We start from the raw sequence: 26249 nt of genomic DNA, 5'->3' as shown, positions 1-26249 counted from the left end.
AATATTTCTTTAGGATTTGAGCATTAATATTCATGAGTGGGGTTGATCTGAAGTTTTTTTGGGGGGGTGGTAGTGTCATCTTTGTGAGGTTTTGATATCGGTATTATATTTGCTTCACAAAAGATTTTGGTGAGGGACTTCCCTGGCGGTCCAGTGGTTAACACTTTGCACTTCCACTGCAGGGGGTGCGGGTTCAATCCCTGGTCGGGGTACTAAGATCCCACATGTCACGCGGCTTGGCAAAAAAAAAAAAAAAAAAAGATTCTGGGGAGTGTTCTTTTCCTTAAAAAACATGGGAATTTGTGTCCGTGTATGAAACATAAATATTACATGTAATATGTTGAGTGTGTGTGTATTTAAAAGTTTGTTAGCATTCCCTATAAAATCATCTGAGTCTAGTATTTTGTTTTGACATACCTTTGAGAATTTCTATTTCTACTTTGGGAATCAGTCAGTTTGGGACTTATTTTATTCTGGAGTCAGTTTTGGTAAAGTATTTTTTTCTAAAAATTTGACTCATTCTAATTTTCAAGTTATATACATAGAACTGAGCAAAATGGATTTTTATGTTTTTTAATTCCTTTATTCTGTGATTATTTCCACTTTTTGTCTGATTTTTTATGCTTGTCCTTTCTCCTTCCACATTGCTCCATTTTTATTTCCCTGGATTAGCTAGTTGGTTTTTTTTTAATTTAAAAGAACTAAATTTTAGATTTACTTAGTGCAAATGCTTTTCCGTTCTCTAATGTATCCGTTTTTTATTCCTTTATTGGTTTTCCTGTTATTTTCTTTTATTTTTTGAGGCATATGCTTAGTTTGTCTTTTTGTTTTAAGTGCAAGGACTATGAATTTTCCACTAAGCACTGCTTTAGCTATATCCAGTGGATTTTCATATTTAATTCCAATAAATTTCCTATTTTCTAAATAGTTTGCTATTTTGGATCATATTTCTTCCCCTTTGCCCTTTAAGGAGGCATTTAAAAATTTCCAGATGGAGAAGGGTTTTTCTTTTTTTTTTTGGCTGAGTCGGGTCTTAGTTGCGGCACGTGGGATCTTTCGTTGTGGCATGCAGGCTCCTCATGGCAGTGTGCAGGCTTCTCTCTAGTTGTGACACGTGGGCTCCAGAGCGCATGGGCTCAGTAGTTGTGGCGTGCGGGCTTAGTTGCCCTGTGGCATGTGGCATGTGTAGTTCCTGCACCAGGGATCGAACTGGCATCCCCTGCATTGCAAGGCCGATTCTTAACCACTGGACCACCAGGGAAGTCCCTGGAGGAGGGTTTTTGATTGTCTGTTTTTTTAATTTCCAGTTTTATTGTATTGTGGTCAGAAAATGTTACTTGTATTATTTTTTGGAATGTATTGAAGTGTTCCTTATGGTTGAATTTTTGCAAATATTTTTTGTGAATTTTTGTGTTCTAGATAATTGAAAAGAGTTAAATATTTAGGTTATATTTTATTAGTTATTACATCTTTTCTTTTGCCTGCCATTTGGTCTGCCATAAATTGAGAGATTAATTTCCCATTATTGGTATTTTTAGATTTCTCATATTATTTCTGAGATATTTTGCTTTATAATTATCGACTCTCTCTTATTTGTACATAGATATTTATAACATGTTTATGGTGAATTGTACCTTTTATCATTTAAAACATACTCATATTTGTCTTGGTTATTGCTCTTTAGCTAGAATACTACCTTGTTTGAAGATAATTAAGACTTTATTTGCATTTTTCTTTAGCTTTGCTCATTCTTAGGTGTATCTCTTATATACAGCATAGAACTGAGTTTTGCTTTGAGAAGGTCTTAAAATCTTGTTCTTTCAATAGTTGAGTTTAGCCTATTTACATTTAGTGATAATGACAAGTATATTTTATTTGTTTTATTTGTGTGTGTAGTTGTGATATTTAAAAACTTCTGTACTTTATTCTAGTGGACACCTATATAATCATAACTATAGAACAATATACTTAACCCTTTATTTCATTGTCTTCTAGTTTCCTACCATGAACAGTAACAAAATTAGTGTTTTTCCTTCCTTCCTTTTGCTCTTTCTCTCCTCTACTATCTGATTTTGGTCAGAAATATTACTTTTGCCCATCATTATAATTGATTTGTTAGCTTCAAGTATCATCCTTTGACTTCCAGCTATATTAGATGACAATTAATTTACTCTACTGCTTGCCTTTTTCCTTTTCACTCTCACATTTTGTTAATTGTAATGATTGTATCTTTTTGGTGCACATGAAATTTATATATTCTGGCAATCTAATCCCTATTTTTAGTTTTATTTTTTATTTTTGGAATTTTGGAATTTTTGAATTTTTTAAACTTATTTTTTATTTACTTTTTGTACAGCAGGTTCTTATTAGTTATCCATTTTATACATCTAATCCCTATTTTTAGTTTTATTTCTACAGTTAATTTGAGACAAGACTTCTGCTGGTTTCCCTAATAATTTCTGGGTTGACCGAAGTTCATCCTGTAGGCCCTTGATATTCAAAGTGTAGTCCATGCACCAGCATTGTTGACATCATTACCTACATGTTAGAAATGTAGAATCTCTGCCCCAGCCAAGACCTGCTGAATCAGAATTTGCATTTTCATACAATTCCTATGTGATTTGATATGTTCACTGAAGTTAGAGAAGTAACACTATAGTAGTAGTTTCCAAGAGAAGAGCTGGATCATGGGAATAGTTTTGGATGAGAATTTATCTATAGCATTTAGCCTTGAAGGAGAGTTCGGCTGGATGTAAAATCCTTGGGATGTTGTTTGGATCCTGACTCAAATAAATCAGCTGTAACAAAGTTTTGATACAATATGCAAAAAATTTTTAAAGCATTGGGTATTAGGTAATATGAAGAAATTGTTAATTTGATTAGTATGTAATGGTATTTTGGTTCTTTTTAAAAGTCCTTATCTGCTGAAGAGACATACATATGTGTTTATGGGCAAATTTATGTATTTTGAGGATTCAGTTTAAAATAATCCATCCCCTTACCCCAGTAAAGTTGGAATGGTATGGAGAATAGATTAAACAAGAACATGGGGCTAATAAATTTTGAAGCTGGAGCTGGGGATAGATATAGGGCAGGCATTTCATATTCCTTCTACCTTTGTATATGTTTGAAAAATTCTATAATACAAAGTTAAGAAAATAATTGAATCATATCTTATGGTTTGCTGTTTTCCCATTTTCTTGTGTTGAATGTGGCTATGAAGAACTCAGGCTGTTTTTTTTTTTTAAGTCAGTATCTTGATCGTTTTGCCTGTCCTATGGATTCTTTATCTTTGATAATCAGTAACTTTAATGACTGTCATATGATAATAATCATATCATAAGTTTTGATGCTGACCTGGGTCAGTTTTTCCTGGCACTTTCAATATTTAGCTTCAAGGCTCCTGTTACTTCAGGAATGTTGTCTTGAATTATATCTTTATTTTTTGTTCCAGTCTCTTCTTTTGGTTTTCTTATTTGGGAACTCCAATTATGCATATTTTGGCTCTCTGTCTGCCTTCTTTATCATTTCTCTCTAATCTTTTTTTCTCTTACATTTTTTTCATGTTGTCGCTTCCCTCTTGTGCTCCTACCACTTTCATTTTTTCTTCCCCACTTCTGTCCAGATTCTTTCAACTCATGTTTTATTTCCCTTTGTTCTTAAATTTTTTAATACAATTGATTGTTTTATTGAGTTTTCAAAATATCTGAATCCTTTTTCATTAATTTATTGAGTACTTAGTGCATCTTTCTAATTTGTAGGCATATCCTTTAGTTCTTGGAAATATTCTTGTTTATTTGATTCCTATATTCTGTTTTCTTGCATAAAAAATGTTATTATTTCTTGTCTTTTTTTTTTTTTTTTTTAAACAACCTTTTTATTATGCTCAAAGATTTGGGATAGGGCATCATGGGGCTGGTTGCTTCCGTCATGCTGGCATGACTTTTTTCCCCTCCCCCTCCCCTAAATATTTATTTATTTTTATTTATTTATTTTACTTTTGGCCGCATCAGGTCTTAGTTGCGGCATGTAGGATCTTTCGTTGTGGCACACGGGCTCTTCATTGCAGTGTGCGGGCTTCTCTCCAGTTGTGGTGTGTGGGTTTTCTGTCCGTAGTTGTGGTGCACAGGCTCCAGAGTGCGTGGGCTCTGTAGTTGTGGCGTGCAGGCTCCAGAGTGCGTGGGCTCTGTAGTTGTGGTACGCGGGCTTGGTTGCCCTGCTGCATGTGGGATCTTAGTTCCCCGACCAGGGATTGAACCCACGTTCCCTGCATTGGAAGGCAGATTCTTTACCACTGGACCACCGGGGAAGTCCCCGTATTTGTCTTTTTGTTATTTTGAGCACATATATTTGACTTTCAACCCTTTTGTTGAATTTGTTTTTTCCTATTTTGTTTTTAGTTTCTAAGATCTCTTTTCCTGTTTTCTTTTTTTTGTTTTTATTTGCTGATTAAAGCTTTTAAAACGGCAACGCTCTCCTCCCAGGTTCAAAATATTTTTATTTTTGTGAAGACACAGGTTTCTTCCCCCCCACCCCCAATATGTTTTCTTTCTACTACATGGACCCTATTTCCTCTGTTTATTTGGCTCTTATTTTTGGAGGAATGTGAGGCAATAAAAAATATGACTGTAGGGTCATTATGTGAGGATGAAGTTTGTCTACTGGTGGGCCTTTCCACTGAATAGGGAAAGCTGTCTTGTCACTGTAGGGTCTATAGATGGCAGTGTCTTGTCTCTGAGGCTGATCAATTCCTCTAGAAAGAAATCCTCTAGTCTCCTCCTGTGGGTGTATAACCTGGCTTCTGGCATTTGGAAGCAGATGAGGATCCTGCTGTTCATACTTGCATTTAACCCCACATAGTATTCCTCAGTCTGAGGTGTTTCTGATTTGTATTCTTCAAACAATACATTTTTGTGTCTTGTAGGATGAGGATAGCAATAGGAAACAGGGTGTCTGATTGGTTCGCAGAGTTAAATCCCATCTTCTTTCCATCCCTACTCTGTCTTGTGCCTCCAAGCATAGAACCTTTCTGGGCTTCTGTTGGTCAACCAACTTGCTTCTTTATACCTTCCCTCTCCATGCACCAATGTTTTAGGTTCCTTCTCTCTCCTAAATGGGTCACAGCTCATACAAATGCTTTGCCTATTCCAAAATATGTTATTCTCATTTCTCTTTCTACTGTTTTCTTTGTCCTTGTAGATTTGTGTCATATTTATTCTTTCTCAGTGTTTTTAGGAGTTAGGGGAAATGACAGATGTGGTCAATCAATCATGTTTTACTAGAACTCAAAAACTGGTTATTTGAAAAGACCAGTGACATTGATCTTTGGTGGACCTGATTAAGGTAAAAGATGAGGAAGCAGTAATGCATATTAGGAATGTGAAAGGAAATATAAGAAATGTGTATAAGAGAATATTAACTACAACTTTATGATAATCAATTTGAAACCCTATAGCAGGGTTGGCAAGCTACATCCTGCAAACCAAATCTGGCCCAACACTTGTTTCTGTAAATAAAGTTTTATTGGAACACAGCTATAACTCATTTGTTTACATATTGTCTAATGTTCTTTTACACTATAATAGCAGAGTTGAGTATTTGTGACGGAACCATATGGCCCACAAAGCCTAAAATATTTACTACATAGCCCTTTATAGAAAGAGTTTACTGACTCCTGCTGTAGAGGAAATTATTTCCTAGAGAAAAAGATTACAAGTGACTTAAAAGTGCTAGACTAGATAAATAACCATAGGAGAGATTGGAAAGGTTATTAACGATCTCTTAAGAAGTCTCCAACAGGAGAACTGAATTCTGAGTTCATTAATCTTTGAAGAACAGGTAATTTCCTTTTTCTTTAGATTATCTTAGACCATAGAATAATATGGAAAAGCCTATTCAAGATGACATCATCAAATTATTAATGTAGTCATCTTTTAAAGAAATCTCGCTGTTGGAGCTTTTTGTTTTGCAGTTTTAAGAGAGTTCATATTGTTCATGCAGTGATAACACAATGTGGTACCGTGGTCCACAGTGACCAAACACACTCCTTCTGTCACTGGGAAGGATGGTGCAGCATTTTTCTGACAGGGTTTACTGATCCCCTTGACCACACAATTCCCTACTTTTTCTTAATACCATTTGTGGACATTTTACATTAGTTCCATTTCTGAGTTGTAGAACCACCCTCATTACTAAGAAAAATTGTGTGTGTACAGTGTATGTATATGTTTGTGTACACATCTTAATCTTAGCCTTCCAGGCCTGAAAGAGGACAGATGCAGTCTTTTCATTTCTGTTCATCTGTTTTATAGTTAAAACTAGTCATTTCGGAATCATTAGAATAATAATGCATATAATATTATTGTAACAGATTGTACTAATCTGGTAATTGTAGTGTTACTATACTCTGTTTTCAGACATTTCTTTTTGTTACTTTGTGAGCAGTAACATTCCCCACCTGTAGGTAATATGATAGTGTTGAATTGTCCTTTGTATAGTGAGTCCAGTATCCATAGTTGCATCATGTCAGCAAATGGTCAACTTAGTTCAGGGATTTCCAAGACTGATTTGGGAGTCCCAAATCAGGTTCAGTGATTTGCTAGGAGGACTCAGAATTCAGAAAAACTATTACACTCCTGGTTACAGCTTATTTGAGAGAAAGGGTTCAGATTAAGATCAATGGAAAAAAACATGTAGGGCAAGGTCTAGGAGACACAGAACAAGCTTTCAGTTGTCCTCTTCCTAGTGGAGTCACATGAGCAGTGCTTAATTTCCCCCGAAACAAAGTGTGACAACACTCAAGGAGTGTTGCCAGACCCTCTGGAGTCAAACTGATACCATGTGGCCCAAGGCCCCATCATCAGTTGCATTGTTAGCATAATCTATGAAGGGCAGCGCAAGGCTTCATTCAGGTAAACAGATACACTCTTAAGAGACAGGATATTCCAAGAGCACAGAGGTTATCTTCCAGGTGGCAGGCAAGGCCCAAACTTCTCTTTGAAATGTTCAGGGTTTGGACAACCCAGACCTGCTGAGTTAATCCTTTACTGTACATCACCACATATCAAGTTCCTCACCATGTGTACTGTCTCTACCACCTCTACAAACAAATTTTAAATGACACATATAATATGTTTAAAACCATTTAATAATGCAGATCTGCCAGTATGCATTGTTTGAATGGAAGAAAAAGTTCTTTCCGAAAGTTCATATTCAATTCACATTTGGATTAGATAAAATGTCAATTTACATCAGATATTTACCTTTAGGCTTTAGAAGGTAAGGCTGAATTGTGTCACTTCTTTCGTTCAAGAGTATTTGGCCCCCAAATCCCTGTGCATGAAAAATGGAGTGATAAACATAAGGAGTCAGCTTCTTTCTGTGGATCAAATCCATTGGAAAGGGGGTACAAATTGGGCTAGGTGTGGCCAAGGATCAGAATGTTATCATCTTTATCTTTTTTGTGGCACATCTTTTATTTCCTCTTAAGCACTTTATGTTATTAAAAAACTTAAAAAAATGCACATCTTGGATTCCAAGAAATTGTCTGTAGGGTTTTAGAAACTAGAGCAGTATTGAGGGTATATGGGGGAACCCCCGAGTTTTCAGTTTGGCTCAGATACTGGATGAGTTCAGAAGAGATGCTGAAGCTGAAGCTGACTGGAAATGTCTAGACTATAACCTAAAGTGTCTGGTCTTTGTAAAGATTCTGGCTTATAAAGGATGCAAGGCTTAACATTTAAAAAAATCTTTAGTAATGGTGAGGGGAAAAGAAAAGAAAAAAAGTCCCCTAAAGTATAAATACATTTTTAGTCTGTTTTTTTAAACAAAATTTGAATCATCATATCTGTATACCTTTGCTGTCTTCACTCACCATTATGTCTGAGCAACAGTGTTTTAAAAGAAGGGTGTTTAGGTACAGAAGTCTTTTTCCTTGCAGGGATGGAATGGGGTAGGAGGGACAGATTAGTGCTCTCTGTTTGAAAGTGGTTAGCGTTTGGTAACACTGCTTCATTAGGGTTACCACCCAAGGACAGCTCATGCCAAGGTATTACTTTGTGGTCTCAACCTTGAGAGCATCCCTCTCCACGCAGTAGGTGCCCAGCCTTGGGGAGGAGCTCTGAGCAAGTTGGGTGCTCTTGGGTGTGAGTTGATGGAAGGAATGCTGAAGCCCCAAATCCTGAGGGCAGACTGTCCCACCGAGTGAGTGTGCTTGACACTGTGTCAGAGGTGACCAAGGCTTAATTTTACAGGAGAGCAACAGACACTTTATAAAGTTGTTTTTCAGTAACAGTAGCCTGTGCTGAGTTAACTTTAGTCCTTGCTTTCATTAAACAACTTGTTTTCTCCCTCTCGTTCACAGAGCTCTCTCGCTGAGACCTTGGATAGCACGGGCAGTCTTGACCCCCAGAGATCGGACATGATTTACACCATAGAAGATGTTCCTCCCTGGTACCTGTGCATATTTCTGGGGTTGCAGGTAAGATGATTCCTTTGGAATGTAACCACCAGCAGATGCTTGAATCTGTCTGGATTATTTAAAATTCAATTTTTATTTTTTATTTATTGACAACTTTAATATAAATTACTCTTTTAAGAATGATGAATGGGAATTGTTAACATGAACTTCATAACAGTGAAAGGAAGAAAACAGGAGGAGTAGGTTAATCATGGAATGAAAGGAAAATGTTCAGGGAATAAGCAAGAGAAATGACATGGAAGTAAGGAAAAAAGATCGTAGATGTGTGGAAAGGGGAGAGTAGAGGGAAGAGAAAGGTAGAAGAATAGAGAAAAGAAAGGTTAGTGTTCATCTCTCATTCCTAGTTAACCAACCACAGTCACCGTCAGTTCTGCCATGAAATATGGGTGACACTGAGAAGTGCTATGTTGGTCAGGACATAAATGTGGAGGCTTCAATCTTACTTTTAAAGGAAGGCAAACTTCGCCTTGGTGGTGTCTGCTTTGTCTGCTGCAATTTCCAGTGGGGGCAGAGCAGGGAAGCTGCCAGGGGAGGGGTGGGGGGATGGGGCGAGAGGTGACACAAGCTGATGCAGGACTCCTGAATGTTTGGTACCCACTCCCTTTTCCCACTTACGATTGAAGTGGGGCTTTAGGAGAAAGGGGATGACATGGAAGGCTCTTTGTCCAGACACATACCCCTGGACTGTGTTTGCCTTGGTTTTGAGGTTTCACTTTCCATTCTTTAAGTTTGAATGATCAGTTCATGCTGAGAAAATCAGTCCCGTTACCCAGACAGGTTTATTCACTTGGAGGTGAACTGTACCTGCTGAGAGCTGATGCTTTGGTCCAGTTTCCAGGCCCCTCCCCTTAGGTATCAAAGCATTTGGTAACCTGGACAGAAAGGTGTCTAATAAAGAAGACGTAACCAAAGGAGCTGACTGGTCTTGGCAAATAATTTCCCTAGGGCTGAGTATCTGGAATCAGATTCAAGAAACTCATATTTTGATATGTTTATATTATAGATGTTTCTAGAAGTAGTCTTCCCTGTTCAGATAGGCTTGGGAAACCTGTGTGCATCATGCCCTTCTTGACAGTGCACAGCATTCTTAAACTTGTGAGCAGCTCTGGGAAGTCCTCGATGAGAATGTTCTCTTCCCCTCACCAAACACCTGTTAGTGTTACACAGTTGGGCTTTATGGGCTGCAAGCAGCACATTTTGGCAAACATGAGCAGAGATGGGAAACTATTGGGAAGAAACGTAGGAAGTTTGCAGAACAGAAGTAGGAACTGAACAGGCAGGCCTCTGGGAGGAAGGGAAGTGAGCAGTGAGGGCTGGAATGTCCTGCCAGGGCCCCAAGGAATGGGGGAGGGGCCCTAAAGGAAGAGTGGGATGGGCTCTTTCTGGAGGATTCCCACAGCTACTGTGTGACCCTAGCCCTTCCCTGATTGCTGTTAAACAATGCCAGACCATAGAAAAAAATGGAAAACGCCTTGTGCAATGAAGCTTGTAACTTTAATCCCCAGACCTAAAAGAATTAAAAAAAAAAAAATGGATGAATTATCTCAAGAACATAGATGTAAAATTCTACATAAAATATTGGCAAATCAAATCCCAGAAGAAAAATCTAGCATGACTAACTAGAATGGTTCAGTGCCACACAATTCATGTTAACAGATTAGAGGAGAAAGACCTATGGTTTTAGCAGTTGATGCTGAAAAGCATTTTAAAAAAGCAAATATTCCCAGTAAGAATTATATAAATAAAACACTACCAGTGTTTGTATTGAGTACTTCCTTTGTGCTGGTCTGGATTCATGCAAGTAATAATTAATAATACAAGTTAGTGATAAGACAAGAAAATGTAATGGAAAGGAGAAATGCCAAAAAACAGATTATTTGGCATATGATAAGAGTGTGTACCTAAAAAAACAAATTCTTCATGGGTGTAACTTTTTAAAAACAACGGGGGTGGGCAAAGTTAGGGTAAAATCAGAAAAAATACAAAGAAGGGTTTATTCTTTTCCCCTCTGTCTCCCTGTCACCCGTAGCATTACCTGACGTGCTTCAGCGGCACCATCGCGGTGCCCTTTCTGCTGGCCGATGCCATGTGTGTGGGATATGACCAGTGGGCCACCAGCCAGCTCATCGGGACCATTTTCTTCTGTGTGGGAATCACAACTTTGCTGCAGACAACTTTTGGATGCAGGTGAGATTGGGGCACAAAATTGGGGATGCTGAAGCACCCATGAAGCATTAAGCACTGCCATTCACCTAGGGCTGCTTGGAAGGACTGACTGGAGTATAGAGAGGTGTGTCCTAGTGGCATTTGCCCTGCCTCCCCCCAACCCTACTGTGTTTCTTCTCTAGGTGGGTGGCACTGCTTCCCACCTAGTTGTGCAGGCTGGAAACAGACTCACTCAGCTCCTTCCATCCCACCAGCTGGCAGGACAAGTTTTCTCTCCAGTACCCCCTCCCTGCCCCCATTCCTGAAGTTCAGGCCTAGACTGTTCTACTAGGTTCCTAGTTGGTTTCCCTGCCTCCAGGGCTACTCTCCTCTGCCCTGCTCTGTGTGCCACTCCAGTGCCGTCTTTCAGTGTTTGCATCTTCCTGGGTGTTGCCAGGCTACAGCCCTACTCCCTGTTTAAAAAAACAGATGTGCCCACCCTGTAGACTTCTCCCTTGTTCTCTGTCCCACCACCGTTCCAGCCGTGTCCCTGCGCCCTGCAGTCCCCTTCCCTGCACTCACCCAGGGGTGAGATCCTCCCCGAGCCCACCCTGCTGTCTTGCCATCCTGTGCTTGTGCTCCCCTGCAGCCGTCCAGTCCTGGCTTGCCCCTCTCCTCTCTGTGAAGCATCCCTGACTTCCCAAAGCCTCCTTTCTCTCTGAATTCCCACACATGCATCTTGTGTATGTTCTTCTAATGTGGCTCTTATTCCACTTTGTCCTTTTTTGTTTGTGTCTTTTCTTGCTGATTCATGTTTCCTTCCTTGATGCCAGAGCTGCACTTTGCATCCCCAGTCCCCAGCTTAAATGGGTATGGAGCTGGCATAGGTAGGAAAAGAACTGTCCTGTCTTACCTCCTCCTGCAGGCTTGCTTTGTCCCCTCCTGTCCCCTTCTTCCACCGTCTTCACATGCAGCCTTTTCCTTTACCCTAGGGTGCTGCTCAAGGGGTGGAGCCTGTGGGGACAGGACTGTCCTCAGGGGAAGGACAGCAGAGTAAACGTGCGAGTTCTGTCTCTCACTCCATTACAGACAATCTGCCTTCCCTGCTAGGGAGGTGGGAGCAAAGGCAGAGGGAAAAGAAGGCAGCTTGGGAATCATGAACTGTATTCCAGTGAGTCAGAATCCTCAGGGTGACCTTTACTTGAGGGGGGTGGGGCAGGAGAATACGGGAAGAACAGTGTTAGGGCATCCTGGTTGGCGGCATAAGCAATGTCCTCAGGAGGGATACGGCAGCTCCCTAGCAGTTCTGCTGATGGAAGAAAGGCTGTGAGGGCTGGCTAGCTCTTGGGGTTCTCAAAACCCCAGCCCCTGCAGGACTGCCTGCAGCCACCATGCTGAGCAGATCCCTTACCTCAGAAGGGAGGGTCTTCTTAGGGGACCCCTGAGGGAAAGTCAGGGTGTTACTGACCTGTTAGGGGAAGGAGATGCGTTCAGGCATTCCAAAGAGGACTTGACTCATTTTCTTAGAGCCCAGGTAGTTAAGTTTGGCTGGCAGCATCTTTCATTCTTTTGATACAGCATTCAAGGTTCTGTATTTCAAAGCCAGAAAGGATTAGAAAGCTTTTATTGACCGACTCAAGTGTACACAAGACACTGGTTTTCTGGGGAAATATTCTTTTTCTAAACAGCTAGCTCATCAGGGAACTTGTAGCACAAACCATCTGTTAATTTGGGCAGTGCCTCTAGTTGAGAATTGTTGGTTGACTTGAAGAGGGAATGAAAGACGTGTTTACTGTGGTACAGCAGGTACAAGGTGCAGCTGTGCTTTGGTCTCATATCAGGGAGGCTGGTCCTGACTGACAGTTGAGCCTGGCTGTGCTGGGCACAGTTGCCTAATGGTGACATAGTAGGGAGAGTTTGGGGTAACTTTTGGTGTGTGCTTTCAGTTATGGGAGGGCACCCGTTCAGGACCCTCTTGCCCATCGTTGGGGCACAAGAGACCTTAACAGAGCAGCCTGGGTCAGTTTACCCCCTCCCCTCCCCCTGAAGGAGCACAGTGGAAGGAGGGGAAAATGGGGAAAGAGGAGTCAGTTAACTTTTGCTCTACTCCCTTCTTTGTGCTACAGCACCTTTTTCTTGCCTGGGATCCTTGCCTCCAGCTCCCATCTAGTAGGGAAACAGTGAGAAGGCACTCAGCGCTGTGGTTTCCAGCTCCACAAAGCCTCAAGCTGTTGTTGATACATTCTTTTTAGTTTTATCCAGCATATATTTGAGGGCCTGCTGTATGAAGGTGAACCCAGATGATGAGGTGGGTGAGAGGCATTTCCTTCCCTGCCTGCTTGGTCACCACCTCTGGGGTTTGTTTGCTGTATCTGTTTATTCATGTGTCCCATCTCCCCCATCCTCTGCATCTCCCTGTCCTTCACCCTTTTCTGTTAAAACTCTTAACTCCTCTTTACCCATCTTCCCTTCCTTCCATGGTGCCCAAAGAGGCAGGGCTACCCCTTCTAGCTGAATCACCTCTCACACCCTTGCCCCCGGGTTTCCTGTGTATGAATAATGTGAAAAGCCTTTTAATTCTGCTGCTTGCTAACATAGACCCTCATCGTAGACTGTGAATTATCATCTTAACAGACTTGTGCATTTACTTCCTGGTCACAACAGGATCAAACAAACAGATAAAGCAGTTGGGGCAGAGGGAATATCAAGGTGGGACAGTGGGAAAGAAAGGCTGATGTGGCCAAGAGTGGGGTTTATTCCCAGTATCACAGCCATAAGGATTGCAGATGGCCTGTACGTGTTTGTTGGTGTTTGTTTGCAGTTCACACTCATTTCCTTAGGCAGAGAGCTGCAGAAGGAAAATCATGTTCAGCTTTCATGATTTCTAGGACAGATTTTCAGACTTTTCCAACTCTTGAGTCGTTTGCCATGTGTGTCTGAGTTCTGTCCATTTCTTCGTGTGTTTGCCTGACACCTGTTGAGTACCCAGTACTCCCTTGCACTGGATGTAGTGGGTACATGGGACCTAGAGACCAGCCATGGTCCATGCCTCTGAGGGGTGGGGCCTGTATTGTGAGGAAGCTAAGACCATGATTGCAGGTCTAGAACAGAGGAAGGAAGTATAAGCATTCCCACCCTCTGGGCTGTGGCCAGGTCATCCCTGTTCCGCGTTTCACATGGGCACTCTGGTGAAGAGTGGCATGCTGTTCCTGGAAAGTTGTTTCATTCCATAAAAATAACCAAAATTGATATGGAAAAAGTGAGGGTGAAACAGATGTGTGTGCCTTTGCAAACCTGAACACAAGCTCAGAATGCCGGCTTTAAGGTGCTGTGTTGGAAATACTCCTTTGGGGGCACGTTTTCCATGGGCTGGGCTGGCTAAGGACACAGAAAATATGTCTGATGCAGCGTGTGCTGCAGACCCTCTTTCCTTCACTACACATCTCCCCTGGCTTGAACATGCTTTCCTTTCTTCCAGAGATCATGACTTGTTTTGAAATGGAGGTCATATGTCTCTGCCCCAGTTGTGTGACTTCTGTGGCTTTAGTGCTTCCCAGGGCCTCCACCTGTCGGGGATGGGCGGTTTCTGTGACAGCTGCTTCTTCCATCCCCCTTGTCCCATCCAGCCTTTTCCTTCTTTACTTTGACTTTGATCCCCTGCAGTTTGCTTTCAACGAGGTCTTTATTGTCGAGTGCCCTTGGGTGAGGTTTCAGACTGCTGAAATCAAACCTCATTCTGGTTGATTTCAATCCAACCTACCCCTTGGGCTCTTTCCAGGAATTAGTAAAAAGCCTTTAAAATCCCAAGAGCAGGGGCAGGGTTCAGAGTCCCCTAACTCGGATGTTAGCCAGCCAGCAGCAGCTATGCCTCCCTGGCTTTGGGGAGAACTCAGTTCATGCATCACCTAGGCTGCCATTGTCTTTTCCATCAGAGACCAAGCCTTGGTAGCAGCTCTGAGCTTCCCAGAGCCCTTGTCCTTGGGTGTTATGCCTAGCTGGGGGTGAAGGAAGGCCCTCTGGGATGGACCCTGCCCCCTCGCACACCATGCTGACCTCCAGCTTTCCCTGAGGTGTGCAGGTGCTGTGTTTGGGGACCACATCCAGCCTTTTGTTCCAGGTGCCTCTTGGAGGCCTTTCTCTCAGCTCTCCAGCAAAAGAAAAAATTGCAGGTGGAGTGACCCCTTTCTTGAGAGCCTCTCCTGGCCATAACAGGCCTGCTGTAGACACACAGAACATTCCTTTGCTGAGAAAAGGTAGAGTTTTGGCTAAGAGAGTCATTGTAGCTGGTGCAGCAGCCTGGTCTCTAACAGAGTTGTCTGCCCTGAGGAGAGAGCTACCCTGTCTTCCATCTCCTTGGGTTCTGGGGCCTGTACAGTATAGGGGCCGGCTCCAGGATACTTTAAGGTCTCAAGTCTGAGGCTTTGAACTCTTAACTGTTGATAAAATTTAGAAGAATGGAGAGATGCAGTGCTTGGTTTGGGGTAGGGGAGACTGGGATTTTCCCCCACATTCTTTTCCTGTATATGTGTTTGTGTGGGGGTGTATGTGCAGTTTTTTGAATTACTTGAGAATTTCAGGCAGCATGATGATGGCTCACCCCCAGATACTCTCCTAGGAATGAGGGTCTCCTGTGTAACCGTTTACCACACCTGAGAAAGCTGAGTTATATCATCTAATATGCAGTCTATATTTAATTTCCCTAGTTGTCCCTAAAATATCTTTTATGGCTATTCCCTCCACCTCTCTGAACCAGGATCCAATCGAGTTCGTGTGGTACATTTGTTTGTTGTGTTTCTTTGGTCTAGTAATAAACAGACCATACATTTTTCTTCCACATTATCCTCTTCTTAAAGAGTCCAGGCCAACTGTCTCGTTGAGCATCCCGTGGTCTGAATATGTCCGATTGTGTCCTTGTGGTGGTATTTGATTTGTTCCACAATCCCCCTATTTGTTGTAACTGGGAGATGGGGCCAAAGGCATAGTTGATTCAGGGTGAACATTAAAATTACTTTGTAGATGATAGTGAGCCTGTCATGTTAAGCAGGCTCTTAATAGCAAGTTGTAGGTTTTTCCTGCCCCCATGTAAAAAAAAAAACTTACTGTTTATTTAACTCAAAGAATTATAGGTAGTACATTAAAAACATGGGGGCCAGTGAGAACCTGGAGGTAGTGACCTTGGAGGAAGGTTTGCCCTCACCAGCTGTGTTGAGGGGCTCTGGCTTCAGAGGTGGCGTCAGTCCCATTCTACTGTTTACCAGCTGTGTGGCTTTGGGCAAGTTGCCTAGTCTCAAAGTCCCCTTTGCTCCTCCATAAAATGATGATAATAATAAAATTGTTAGTGAGCCTCAAATAAGATAATGCCGGGCACTCGCCCACACTTGCCTGTTGGTGCTCATTATTTTAGTGGACCCTCCGGAAGGGTGGGTGTAGGTGAGGCAGATGGGGGTGCAGTGGGCAAGGCTGGTATGCCAAATGGAACAGCTTGTCCTTGATGACATGGCAGGGGTTGGGTGTGCTCCTTGGCCACATGGCCATAGGTGAACTCCTTCAACTCTAGCTTTTCTGGGTGGTCTCCCCCTTCAGTGAACATGCTGTTTCTCTGTTTGCTAATATTTCTGATGCTCCAGGAGACTAGGAGACTGACTAAATCCTCTTAGTATATGTGGGGTTAATGAATTTAGTTCCCCACAATCTTTTTTCTTTGACTGTCACATCTCACTTGCCCTGTATGTTCCCACTTGTTCTAAAATGCTCATCTTCTTCCTCATGGCCCACTGATTCTCCCTTTTATCATTCCTTTTCAGGCAGGTGACTGCCTGGCAAAAACTGTACAGGGATAGAGCAGCACTACACAGGAGCAGAGGATAGAGCTTCTTGTCAAATACCCAGAGGGGAAACTCTTTTCTTTTTTTATAAATTTTGTGTTTTTTGTAACTATTTGACCTCACTCTAGTATTCTAAGGACTATGTTATCATCCTCCCCCATTTCTCCTCCCAGGAAGACACTTTATAGACATAATTTTTTAAGTCATATCTATTGAGGGGTAATTGACATACAGTAAAATTTGCCGTTTTTCACTTGCATAGTTAGATGAGTTTTTACCCATGTGTACAGTCACTTAATCACCACCACAACCAACACATTCCAATTCTTTGGAATTCCCCAAAGAATTCCCTTATGCTTTTCTGTGACTGGCTAGATCTTTAAGTAATAAAACAAACTTTTGACCTGAGATAGTTGATACTATCATGCTTGAAAAGGTTATCAATATTGTACCCAGCCAACCCTCCTAAATTTCTGTGCTCTGTCTGGACGAAGCCTTCCGCTGGGAGCTGGGAGAGGAGCCAGTCGGCTGCTTCCTACTGAGGTTCCCTAGGAGTGTGTCTAATTGGAAGTGTTGACTGAGATAGTTCATATAATTTTGATATTTACATGTAAGACCAGAATATCATGGACTTGAAGATAAAGATTAGATTTGCCTTTCGTTAAGAGTTTTCTTTGAATCAACTCAAAATGGATTAGAGATCCAAACATAAGAAACATGATACTATATAACCATTAGAATAAAACGAGGGCGAATTCCTTTATAACTAGAAGTTGGGAAAGACTTTTAAACTAGGACTCAAACTCCAGAAACAATAAAAGGATGATAAATTTGATGCCATTAAATGTTTTACAATTTTTAAGCTTTGTATTGTAAAAATATACCATAAACAAACAAAAATGACAAACTGGAGAAAATATTCATAATATAGATAAGTTCTAATATCTCTAATATAGAAAGAACGCTGAAAAATCAAAGTTAAAAATTACCAAAAATGGTGTAGAAAGAAAGGACAGAAGACATGAATAGCTATATAAAAAGCTGTATAATGGCCCTTCACCATATGAAAGGATCAAATTGACTTTATAATAAGAGAAATACAAACTAAAGCTACCCTGAGATACCATTTGTCTCCTTTGTCAGATTGACAAAAAATGATTTTGACAAGCCACTCTGATGGCAAAGCTGTGGGAGAACAGGCATTGTTACACATTGCTGTCAGGAGTGAAAATAATTCAGTCCCTGTGAAGAGGAATGTTACAATATCTAGAGTACATATGCATTTATCATTTGATCCACAACCTACTTCTAGAAATTTACCCTGGATATATACTCCCACAAATGCAAAATAAGTGCAAAAAGTTTTTTTTTATTGCTGTGTAATTTGTAATGGGAAAATAGTTAACACAACTTAAATGCCCATCTGTAGGAGACTATCATACATCACACAGTGAATTACTATGCAACCCTGAGAAAGAATAAGAAAGATTTCCATGAACTGGTATACAGTAAGTTCAGGGATGTATTGAAAAAACAAGTTGCAAAAGAGTGTGTATATGTTTGAAGAAACAAGAATAAGTTAGAAATTAATAAAAATGGTTAATGATCGATAAGTCAGATTTGGGGGTTGGAGGGGATAGGAATGGGAGTGACATTTTCCTGGTATATCTCTATATGGTTTGATTTTTTTTAACCGTAAAATGTTCAACATATCCAAAACATAAAATCTAAAAGGATGAAGAAACACAAACCCTAAAATTGAATACAAACAGAAACAAGTGAACCTAACTTTATGTCAAATTGCTGGCCACATGGAGAAAAGAATTAATTCACAGACTTTAGAACATAGTACTTTGCACGCTCTGAATGGGATATATTCTAAGAAAAAAAAATACAGAGAAATCTTAAACTTAGTAGTCTTGTTAGTAGTGACATTGGTATAATTCTGGAACTGTGCTGCTTTGGACAAGTTTGAGACAATTTAATTATTAAAAGGAATAGTCATGGAAGTGTATTATTAAACTGAATAAAAAGTGAATCCATGTGTCTATGGTGATATTCAAAAAAAAGAGGGAGATAAAAATTGGACAAAAAGGGAGCTGAGAATAATTCCTAGAGGAAGTGGTATTTTCTCTGTGCCTTCAATGTTGAATAGAAATGGAGCATTAGAAATGAATTGATGACTTAAGAGATGAGCAAAGGCTCAGAGGCAAGAACGTAGACTGCTTGCCTGGAATGCAGGCATGTAAAGTGGCCGGTGAGAGACTAGACTGGGGAATGGGTTCAGGTCACCTGGACACCGAGGAGGAAATGAGGCACCTCCAGCAGGGTTTTGAACACAGTAAGAACTTGTCTGGGGCTGGTTAGGTTCTTTTGCTGTCCTGGGTCTAGGGCCTGACATGGGAATGTGTCACTACAAAGGTGACTGTCTGCTCAGGGATTTTTTCTTAATGACATCCAGCAACACTATTAACTTTAAAAACTTCCATCTGCAAAAATCCATTTTTGGGGTATCTTCACATATTTAAGATACACTTTCCCTGTAGTCAAGGTCGGCAAAATTTTTTCCATAGAGTGATAAGCAGTGAATATTTTAGGCTCTGTGTTCTCTGTTTTGACTATTCAGCTCTACCACTGAAGCATAAAAGCAGGTGCAGACAACTCGTGAATGAGTGAGGGTGGCTGTGTCCCAGTGAAACTCTACTCAATGAAAACAGGTAGTTTGCCAGATTTGTTTCACTGGCCAGTCTGCTAACTTCTTATGTAAAGAAAAGCACAGTTTAATTTGTTTCCTTTCCAGTCATCAGTAGAGAATAAGATAGCAGACAGTCGTGTCTGCTTGCAGAGCCCAGGGATCTGAGGTTTAGGTGATTGTGTGAGTGAAGAGCCCCAGGAATTGACCAGCTTCATGCTGGGGAAGTGCCTGAAAAGCCACTTTATCAGATGAGAATATCAAGTGCTTTATCATCTTCAAATCTCTTTCTTGGAAAATTGGCTTTGTTGATTTTGATTTAGGGGAGCTCTTGTTTAATGAAGTAGTGTGCTCTCGCTGCAACTTTCCCTAAGAATATTTCAATCAAGCCACTGATTTATGCTGCCAGTTATGGAGACCACACTTCACTGCTGGGATACTTACTGTAAGGCTGCTGCTTATCTTTCAGCCAGGACTGCTTGTGGCAGGCAGTGCGCGTAGCTGCAGAGTGAACACATAAGCCGGCATGTGCATCTTTTACCAGGTCATCTTGGGAGACTTTGTCTGGGGCAGCACATGTGAGAATTTTCTGTTAGCACCCACTTTCAAAGGAACCCAGGGTCCTGGTTGTGTGAAAATGAGTGAGCTTCTTTGCAGCAGTGCTCTCAAGGCCTTTGGTCATGGTGAAAGTCATAAAATGCATGCCCTGAAAGGTGCCCAGGCAACGATCAGGTTCAAACTGAGGCTCACATCACCGGGAGTGGAACCCAGAGCCAGTCTTCACTTTCCCACATCCAGTGAGTCACCAATGCAGGGTTGATTGCAGTGGTCCTAAGGATGAGATTTCTAAATGCAATCTATATTACATTGCTTGAAATATGAAATGATAGTAAAACAGATGCTGTTTGGACCATTTGAAGTAGCATCCGTTCCTGATTAGATGCTGACCTCCCTTTACCCTTTCAGTACATTTCTGAAAAATCGTGCTTAAGGAATTTTTGTAAATCAAGCAGCATTTTCCCTTTGCTGTATAGCAAAGGTTCCCACTTCAGGGGACCTTCACTTCCACTTTTGATGATACTATGCGCCAGGCCCCTCCAACAGGTAATTATTAATGGATGGTTGTGGAGGGCATGCCCATGGGAGTGGCCACTAGCATTGCAGCTGGTTTGTACTGTGCAGCCTGCCTCTGTGTCTTAAAGCCAGCATCTCTCAATTGATTTCATTGCAGGATTAAAATGGCCAGGAGAACAAAAGAATCTTAACCCTCATATAGCTCAGAATAGTGTATACCAGCTCTGGACTTGTAAAGCGGCTATGTGTCCTTCAGCCAGAGCCACTGTTTCTCAGTCCAGTTACTGTATCACTCAGGGCAGAATATGCTGTCAGCTCAGAGGAGAGCATACTGGGTTCCTATCCTGCTGGCCAGGACACTGATTCAAGGCTGCTTAGGAGTATTTAAGAATGATCTGGACATCTAGGAGTTCCTAACCCTGCAAACCAAAGGAGCTAGTTTCATATTTTACCCCCAAAGTAATGTTAAAGATAGTGATTGAGTTCCCATGTTAGCCCATTATACATCTCTAATAATAAATGACAAAATCTTTTGAATTTGAGTAGTACCAGTGCTCATAAAGTCAATATGAAGTATCTAAAATGTAATTGAATGATGGCATCTGAGGATCTCTGCGTTTAGTTTGACAATGGAGGCAGGAAATTTAAGAGTCTGCAAGCTTTCTGGGTCCTTTAAAAATAAGGGTTCGAGCACTTTTGAGTATTTTTTATGATTAAGCAGAATATTATATCTACTGTTGATTTGTAACTTACAGTTTTCCTTTTCCTCAATAGATAGATAGCTCACGTGATTTTAATGCTTATCCTCAGTGATTTAGGGCAGTTTTTGACTTACAAAATGGAACGACAAGGGGAGATAGATTTTTTTCCATGATAACCAATAAGAATTTGAAAAGGAGGAGGAAGAAGAGGAGGAGGATGGTAAAATAGAAGATGTACACTGATGTTTAATAAGGAGCTCACAAGCTCAGCAGGACAGAGACATCCAAATGCCCGCATCCCCCACCCCCAAGGGGAAAGGTGGTGATGGCAGGGGCTGGTGTTGGGGTGCTGGCACTGACCACAGAGCTCCCCCGGGGCCCACCCTGGGGCTGTCTTTGGGGAGAGCAGCAGGAGGGGAGGACGGAGAAGCCAGCATCCCTGGCTGTGTGGCCGAGGAGATCTTTGCAGACTGGGGCTCTTTCTTCCAGGTGTGCCTGCATTTACTCATGTGCTGTTTGTCTATGGAAAAGACTGTTAAGCTGTCAAATAGTGAACTACCTCGGTAGTTCCTGATGCCGTGATCATGGTTTTGGTCTCGTTTCTTTTAGGTTACCCCTGTTTCAGGCCAGTGCTTTTGCATTTCTGGCCCCTGCTCGAGCCATCCTGTCTTTAGATAAATGGAAATGTAACACCACAGGTAATTGCAGTTATTTCCACATATGTCATTGGGGTCCTTTAATGCAGGTGATAGAAGGGAGGCCTGGGCGTGCTGCCCACAGCAGTGTTAAATCCTTTCTGGAATCAGGCACAGAACACACAACCAACAAACAGCTTAGAACGCTCCAATCTGTGGATCGTGTTTCTGTCTCTCTCTCTATCCACTTGTTCATCCCTAACCCCAAAGCAAGTAAGGACCAGAAAAGGACCTCATTTCTCTGTGCTAATGAAATTGATAAATATGGGGAAAGAATAGAAAAATATTTGTGCTATTTTTCTGCCTCTTTCTTTCAGTGGATGTTTTGAACCACCAGTAAACACTCTCTTTGCTGCAATAGCATCCCTTCTCTGAAACATCTCTGCTTTTTAAGGATCTGGCTGCTTTGGTTTTCTGCAAATGACTTTCATTCCCCCTCCCATCCTCATCGTAGTGATTGCAAAGATCCTTAAATAACCCAGTAAGGTCAGGAAGAGATCAGATAGGGGATCTGAGGAAATCACATAGACCTGTTGTACTCTCAAAATATTGTTAAATTTTTAGGTTCTAGGAGCAAAGTTTTCTAGCCCTCATTTCATTCCTTGCTCCTAGGAGTTACTTTGTGACCACTGATTTGATTTAGGAACAGGAAAAGGGCCTCTTTTATCTAGGTTTTTAAAACCTCAATCAGGCAACCTTGCTATTGGGCATGTCAAAGAGCTGCTTGCAAAGGTTGGTCTTTGTATTAGGCTGGGACTAGCAATGTATATCACTAGTTCAGTCAGCTTTTGAGAAGCCGGGAGCTCTTGTTGATGAATAAATTTGGTTAAATTAGCAATGGGGAATCCACCTTTCAGTATGTTATGCCCATAGTGTTGTAACTTGAATTTTAGGGATGGGTATTTATACAAATTTATACAAATTTACTTAGAACAGCGAGGAAATTCTTAAAAAGAGTAAAATGAATATGTCCCGTGAAACATCAGTGTCACTCCAAGAAAAATTTTGTCTTTGTTTTTGTTTTCAAGATGTTTCGGTTGCCAATGGAACAATGGAGCTGTTACATACAGAACACATCTGGTATCCTCGGATACGCGAGGTAAAAGATAAACATTATCTGCTTATGGCTTCTTTGTGTTTCTACTCATTTTCAGTGTTGGTCGTGACCAATAAATTGCAGTTGCTCTTTTTCTGTTTCAGGTACTGACATGTTCATTTCTGTTGTTAAACTAAATTTAGATGGCATCACTGTAAAATAAAGCATGCAGAAATGCTTTGTGTGACCAGACAGTATTGTTTCTTACTCTCTTTTCCATCCTCCTTTCTCCTCCTCTCCTCCTATGTACCCACAGACCTGTCCACTTACACCCTCCAGCATAACAGCTCCCTTTGGAAGGAGCCACAGAGTCGATAGGTTGCAAAACTATTTATTCTGGCCTCAGTGTTTGCCTGTATTGGTGGAAGGAATTAAAGACACTTGTCTGCTTCAGTGCACTTGAATAGAACAGGGCGTGGGAGTCCTTAGATATGAAGAACAGCTGACAGTTTATCCAGATTTTCCAAAACCTATAAGATCATTCACCATTAGTTCAGAATTAACACAGATATGGCCATTCTGCACAATAGAAACATTCCTTTAGAATTTTTGTCAATAACACTATCTTAAGTCAAGAATCTTTGTACTGCATTGTTCCTCTGAGGCTGGTTATGAATGTTGTGTCTTAACTGAGAATTATAAATTATGTCTGTCTCAATCAGTGGAATAGGCAAGCTGACTCTGTGTCCAGTGCCCATTTCTGTAATACTCTTACATCAGTCAGGTTATACTTAAGTTTGCTAGATCCCAGTAACCCCCACTGGTTTCTTTTGGGGTTTGCCAGGAATTTTCCAGCTATGTTATGCCTGTTGTATAATAACTTGGTGCCTTACAGAATTATCAGTTGTCGTTGCAGGTGACATTTAGAGTGTGTGATGTATAAGCAGCTTGCTCTTATGTCTGTGTCCTCTCTTGCTCCAGATCCAGGGAGCCATCATCATGTCCTCATTGATAGAAGTGGTTATCGGCCTCCTAGGCCTGCCTGGGGCTCTGCTGAAATACATCGGGCCCCTGACCATCACACCCACAGTGGCCCTCATTGGCCTCTCTGGTTTCCAGGCGGCAGGAGAGAGAGCAGGGAAGCACTGGGGCATCGCCATGCTGTAAGTGTTCCAAGACCGCTCAAAAGTGAACAATAAAAATCTCCCCTCTTCCCGACACTAAGGGACAGCCTCTTTGAATGTTTTGAACATTTATACGAACTTTAGGAGACACTTAAATTAAGATTAGTCTGGTAGTTTAAACTTTATTTGCTTCATACCAGGGAGTTATTGAAGTAACATGCAGCCAAGGTATTCCAAAGACAGATTTGGCAGTGATGTGTAGAGGGACGGTTGTAAGGTTTTAAACTTTGGGATGGGAGTAAGATGGTGGCACCATTAGCTCTTGACTTTTTTTTTTTTTTTTTTTTTTTTAATTTATTTTATTTATGGCTGTGTTGGGTCTTCGTTTCTGTGCGAGGGCTTTCTCCAGCTGCGACAAGCGGAGGCCACTCTTCATCTCGGTGCGCAGGCCTCTCACCATCGCGGCCTCTCCCGTTGTGGAGCACAGGCTCCAGACGCGCAGGCTCAGCAATTGTGGCTCACGGGCCCAGTTGCTCCGTGGCATGTGGGATCCTCCCAGACCAGGGCTCGAACCCGTGTCCCCTGCATTGGCAGGCAGACTCCCAACCACTGCGCCACCAGGGAAGCCCAGCTCTTGACTTTTGAGGTCATGCCAAGTCTCATACACATGAGTTGGAATACCAAGAAGCTGAATCCTTTAGATGAGACTCAAAAATACTTCCAGAATAGCAGGAGACAGAGATGCTGCAGGAGGTGTGTTGGCATCAAAGGTGATGTGGCTCCCAGGTCAGACAGCTCTGTACACCTGTCAGGAAGCTGTTATTCCTGCCAGAGTCCTGCTAGTCAGTGCCAGTCCTTTTGCACAGTACTTGAAGTTGATTAAAGATGTCACTTATCCCTTTTAAGTAATGTCAGTAAAGACATCCAGGACTTTATAAGATTGATTATTAGAGGCACAGAATTCTATATACCACAGATAGAACCCACATTCTCTGTGTGTATCTGTAGAGCATATGTAAGAGTTGACCATATCATAGGGAAATGGTTCCAAGACTCTAGAATTTTACCGATCAGTAAAATTTCTTAAAAAATTTAATAACAATACAAGAGGATTTCTAATTGTTTTTGTTTTGCTTTGTAAAATGTTCTGTAATTATTCAATAACAAGCAGTACTTGTTGAGCCTATGCATCAGTGTTACATACCACTGGTTGTATATATTATAAATTAAGGTAGGTACCAGTGTTATCCCTGTTTAACAGCTAAAGAAATTGAGGGACAAAGATGCAGAGTTAGCTGCCTAGGGTCACACAGCTAGTAAGTGGCCACGATGGTTTTCAAAACCCAAATAGTCTGACTAGAACTTAACCCATAACACTTAATTTGCTTCTCTGTGTTAGAACATGGTTTACAAATAAAGTGAATCCTTGCATAATTGTAATCCATGTATCATTATAAATTAAGGTATAGGAAAATATCCAGTATTGCTCTTAATTTTCTCATTTCACCAAAGGTTGTCAATATTTCCATACCAGGATGGGTGAGTCGAAGGCATGTAAGAATGTTCACTCAGTGAAATGCAGTAAGTTCCAAAAAAGGAGAAATCGTATTTACCGTCATGCAGTAAACTTTAGGAACCAATAGTAAAAGATTGAACAAAAACCCCAAACGACTTAGAAGCAAAAGAACACCATTGTAAATAACTCAGAGAGGAACTCAAAACTTCACAATTGCTGACAATTTAGCAAATGATGACGATAACAGCACTGGTCACACAGAGCAGTCAGTTGTTCTCAAGAAAAGTCAAATAAAAATAAAGTACATGAAGAGCTTATCTCCAGAAACTAGAAAAACATGATAAAAAATGAACACAGTGAAAGCAGGGGAAAGAATTAGTAAAGATACAAAAAACATGAAACAAACAGAAGTGATACATCCCAAAGGGGGTTCTTTGGAGAATGGCAAACATATACTATAGATAGGCTTCTGGCAGGGCTAATTAAGGTGAGAAAGGAATGCACACACAAAGAGAGGGATAAAACTGCAGCTTCAGGGAAGATGTGTTGAATCTGTGTTCCTGCCCCGAAACTTAAAAAAAATAATAATAAAATAGGTGGTTTCCCAGCTGTTTCATTTGATAAATAATCAAAATTGACTCCTTCTCCCCCTGACATCTGGATGTTAGGGCTCCTCAGAACTTGGTCCTGGGCCTCCTCCTGTCCACATGCTCTTCCCCTGGGACATGTCATCCAGTTCGTGGCATCAACAGACATGCATTATGCTGGTGGCTTCCACAGGAACCTGAAGCCCAGGCCTCTGAACTCAGACTTACAGATCGAACCCCTGACTTGTCCTCTCCATTTGCTGTTACACAAGACATCTCAAACTTCAAAGGAAGAAAGCACCAAACTTTTCATTCCCTCCTTGCCCCCAAACCAGTTCCTTCTGTCGTCCTCTCAGTGGCACAGCCAGACGCCCT

At 41.3% G+C, this 26249-nt stretch overlaps 1 protein-coding gene across 2 annotated transcripts in view; it reads left to right on the top strand.

Annotated features, from left to right (window-relative positions):
* Positions 1 to 26249, top strand: part of SLC23A2 (solute carrier family 23 member 2) — a 140804-nt gene that overhangs the window by 88077 nt on the left and 26478 nt on the right. For both annotated transcript variants that reach the window (XM_059898165.1, XM_059898167.1), the window contains exons 4-8: positions 8363 to 8479; positions 10509 to 10666; positions 21526 to 21614; positions 22640 to 22710; positions 23629 to 23810. In XM_059898165.1, coding sequence (XP_059754148.1) covers positions 8363 to 8479; positions 10509 to 10666; positions 21526 to 21614; positions 22640 to 22710; positions 23629 to 23810 — 617 coding nt within the window. The remainder of the gene's footprint in view (positions 1 to 8362; positions 8480 to 10508; positions 10667 to 21525; positions 21615 to 22639; positions 22711 to 23628; positions 23811 to 26249) is intronic.

Source organism: Balaenoptera ricei, chromosome 15 (assembly GCF_028023285.1).
Source record: "Balaenoptera ricei isolate mBalRic1 chromosome 15, mBalRic1.hap2, whole genome shotgun sequence".
Taxonomy (NCBI): Eukaryota; Metazoa; Chordata; class Mammalia; order Artiodactyla; family Balaenopteridae; genus Balaenoptera; species Balaenoptera ricei.
This window is presented reverse-complemented; position numbering and strand designations above follow the sequence as displayed.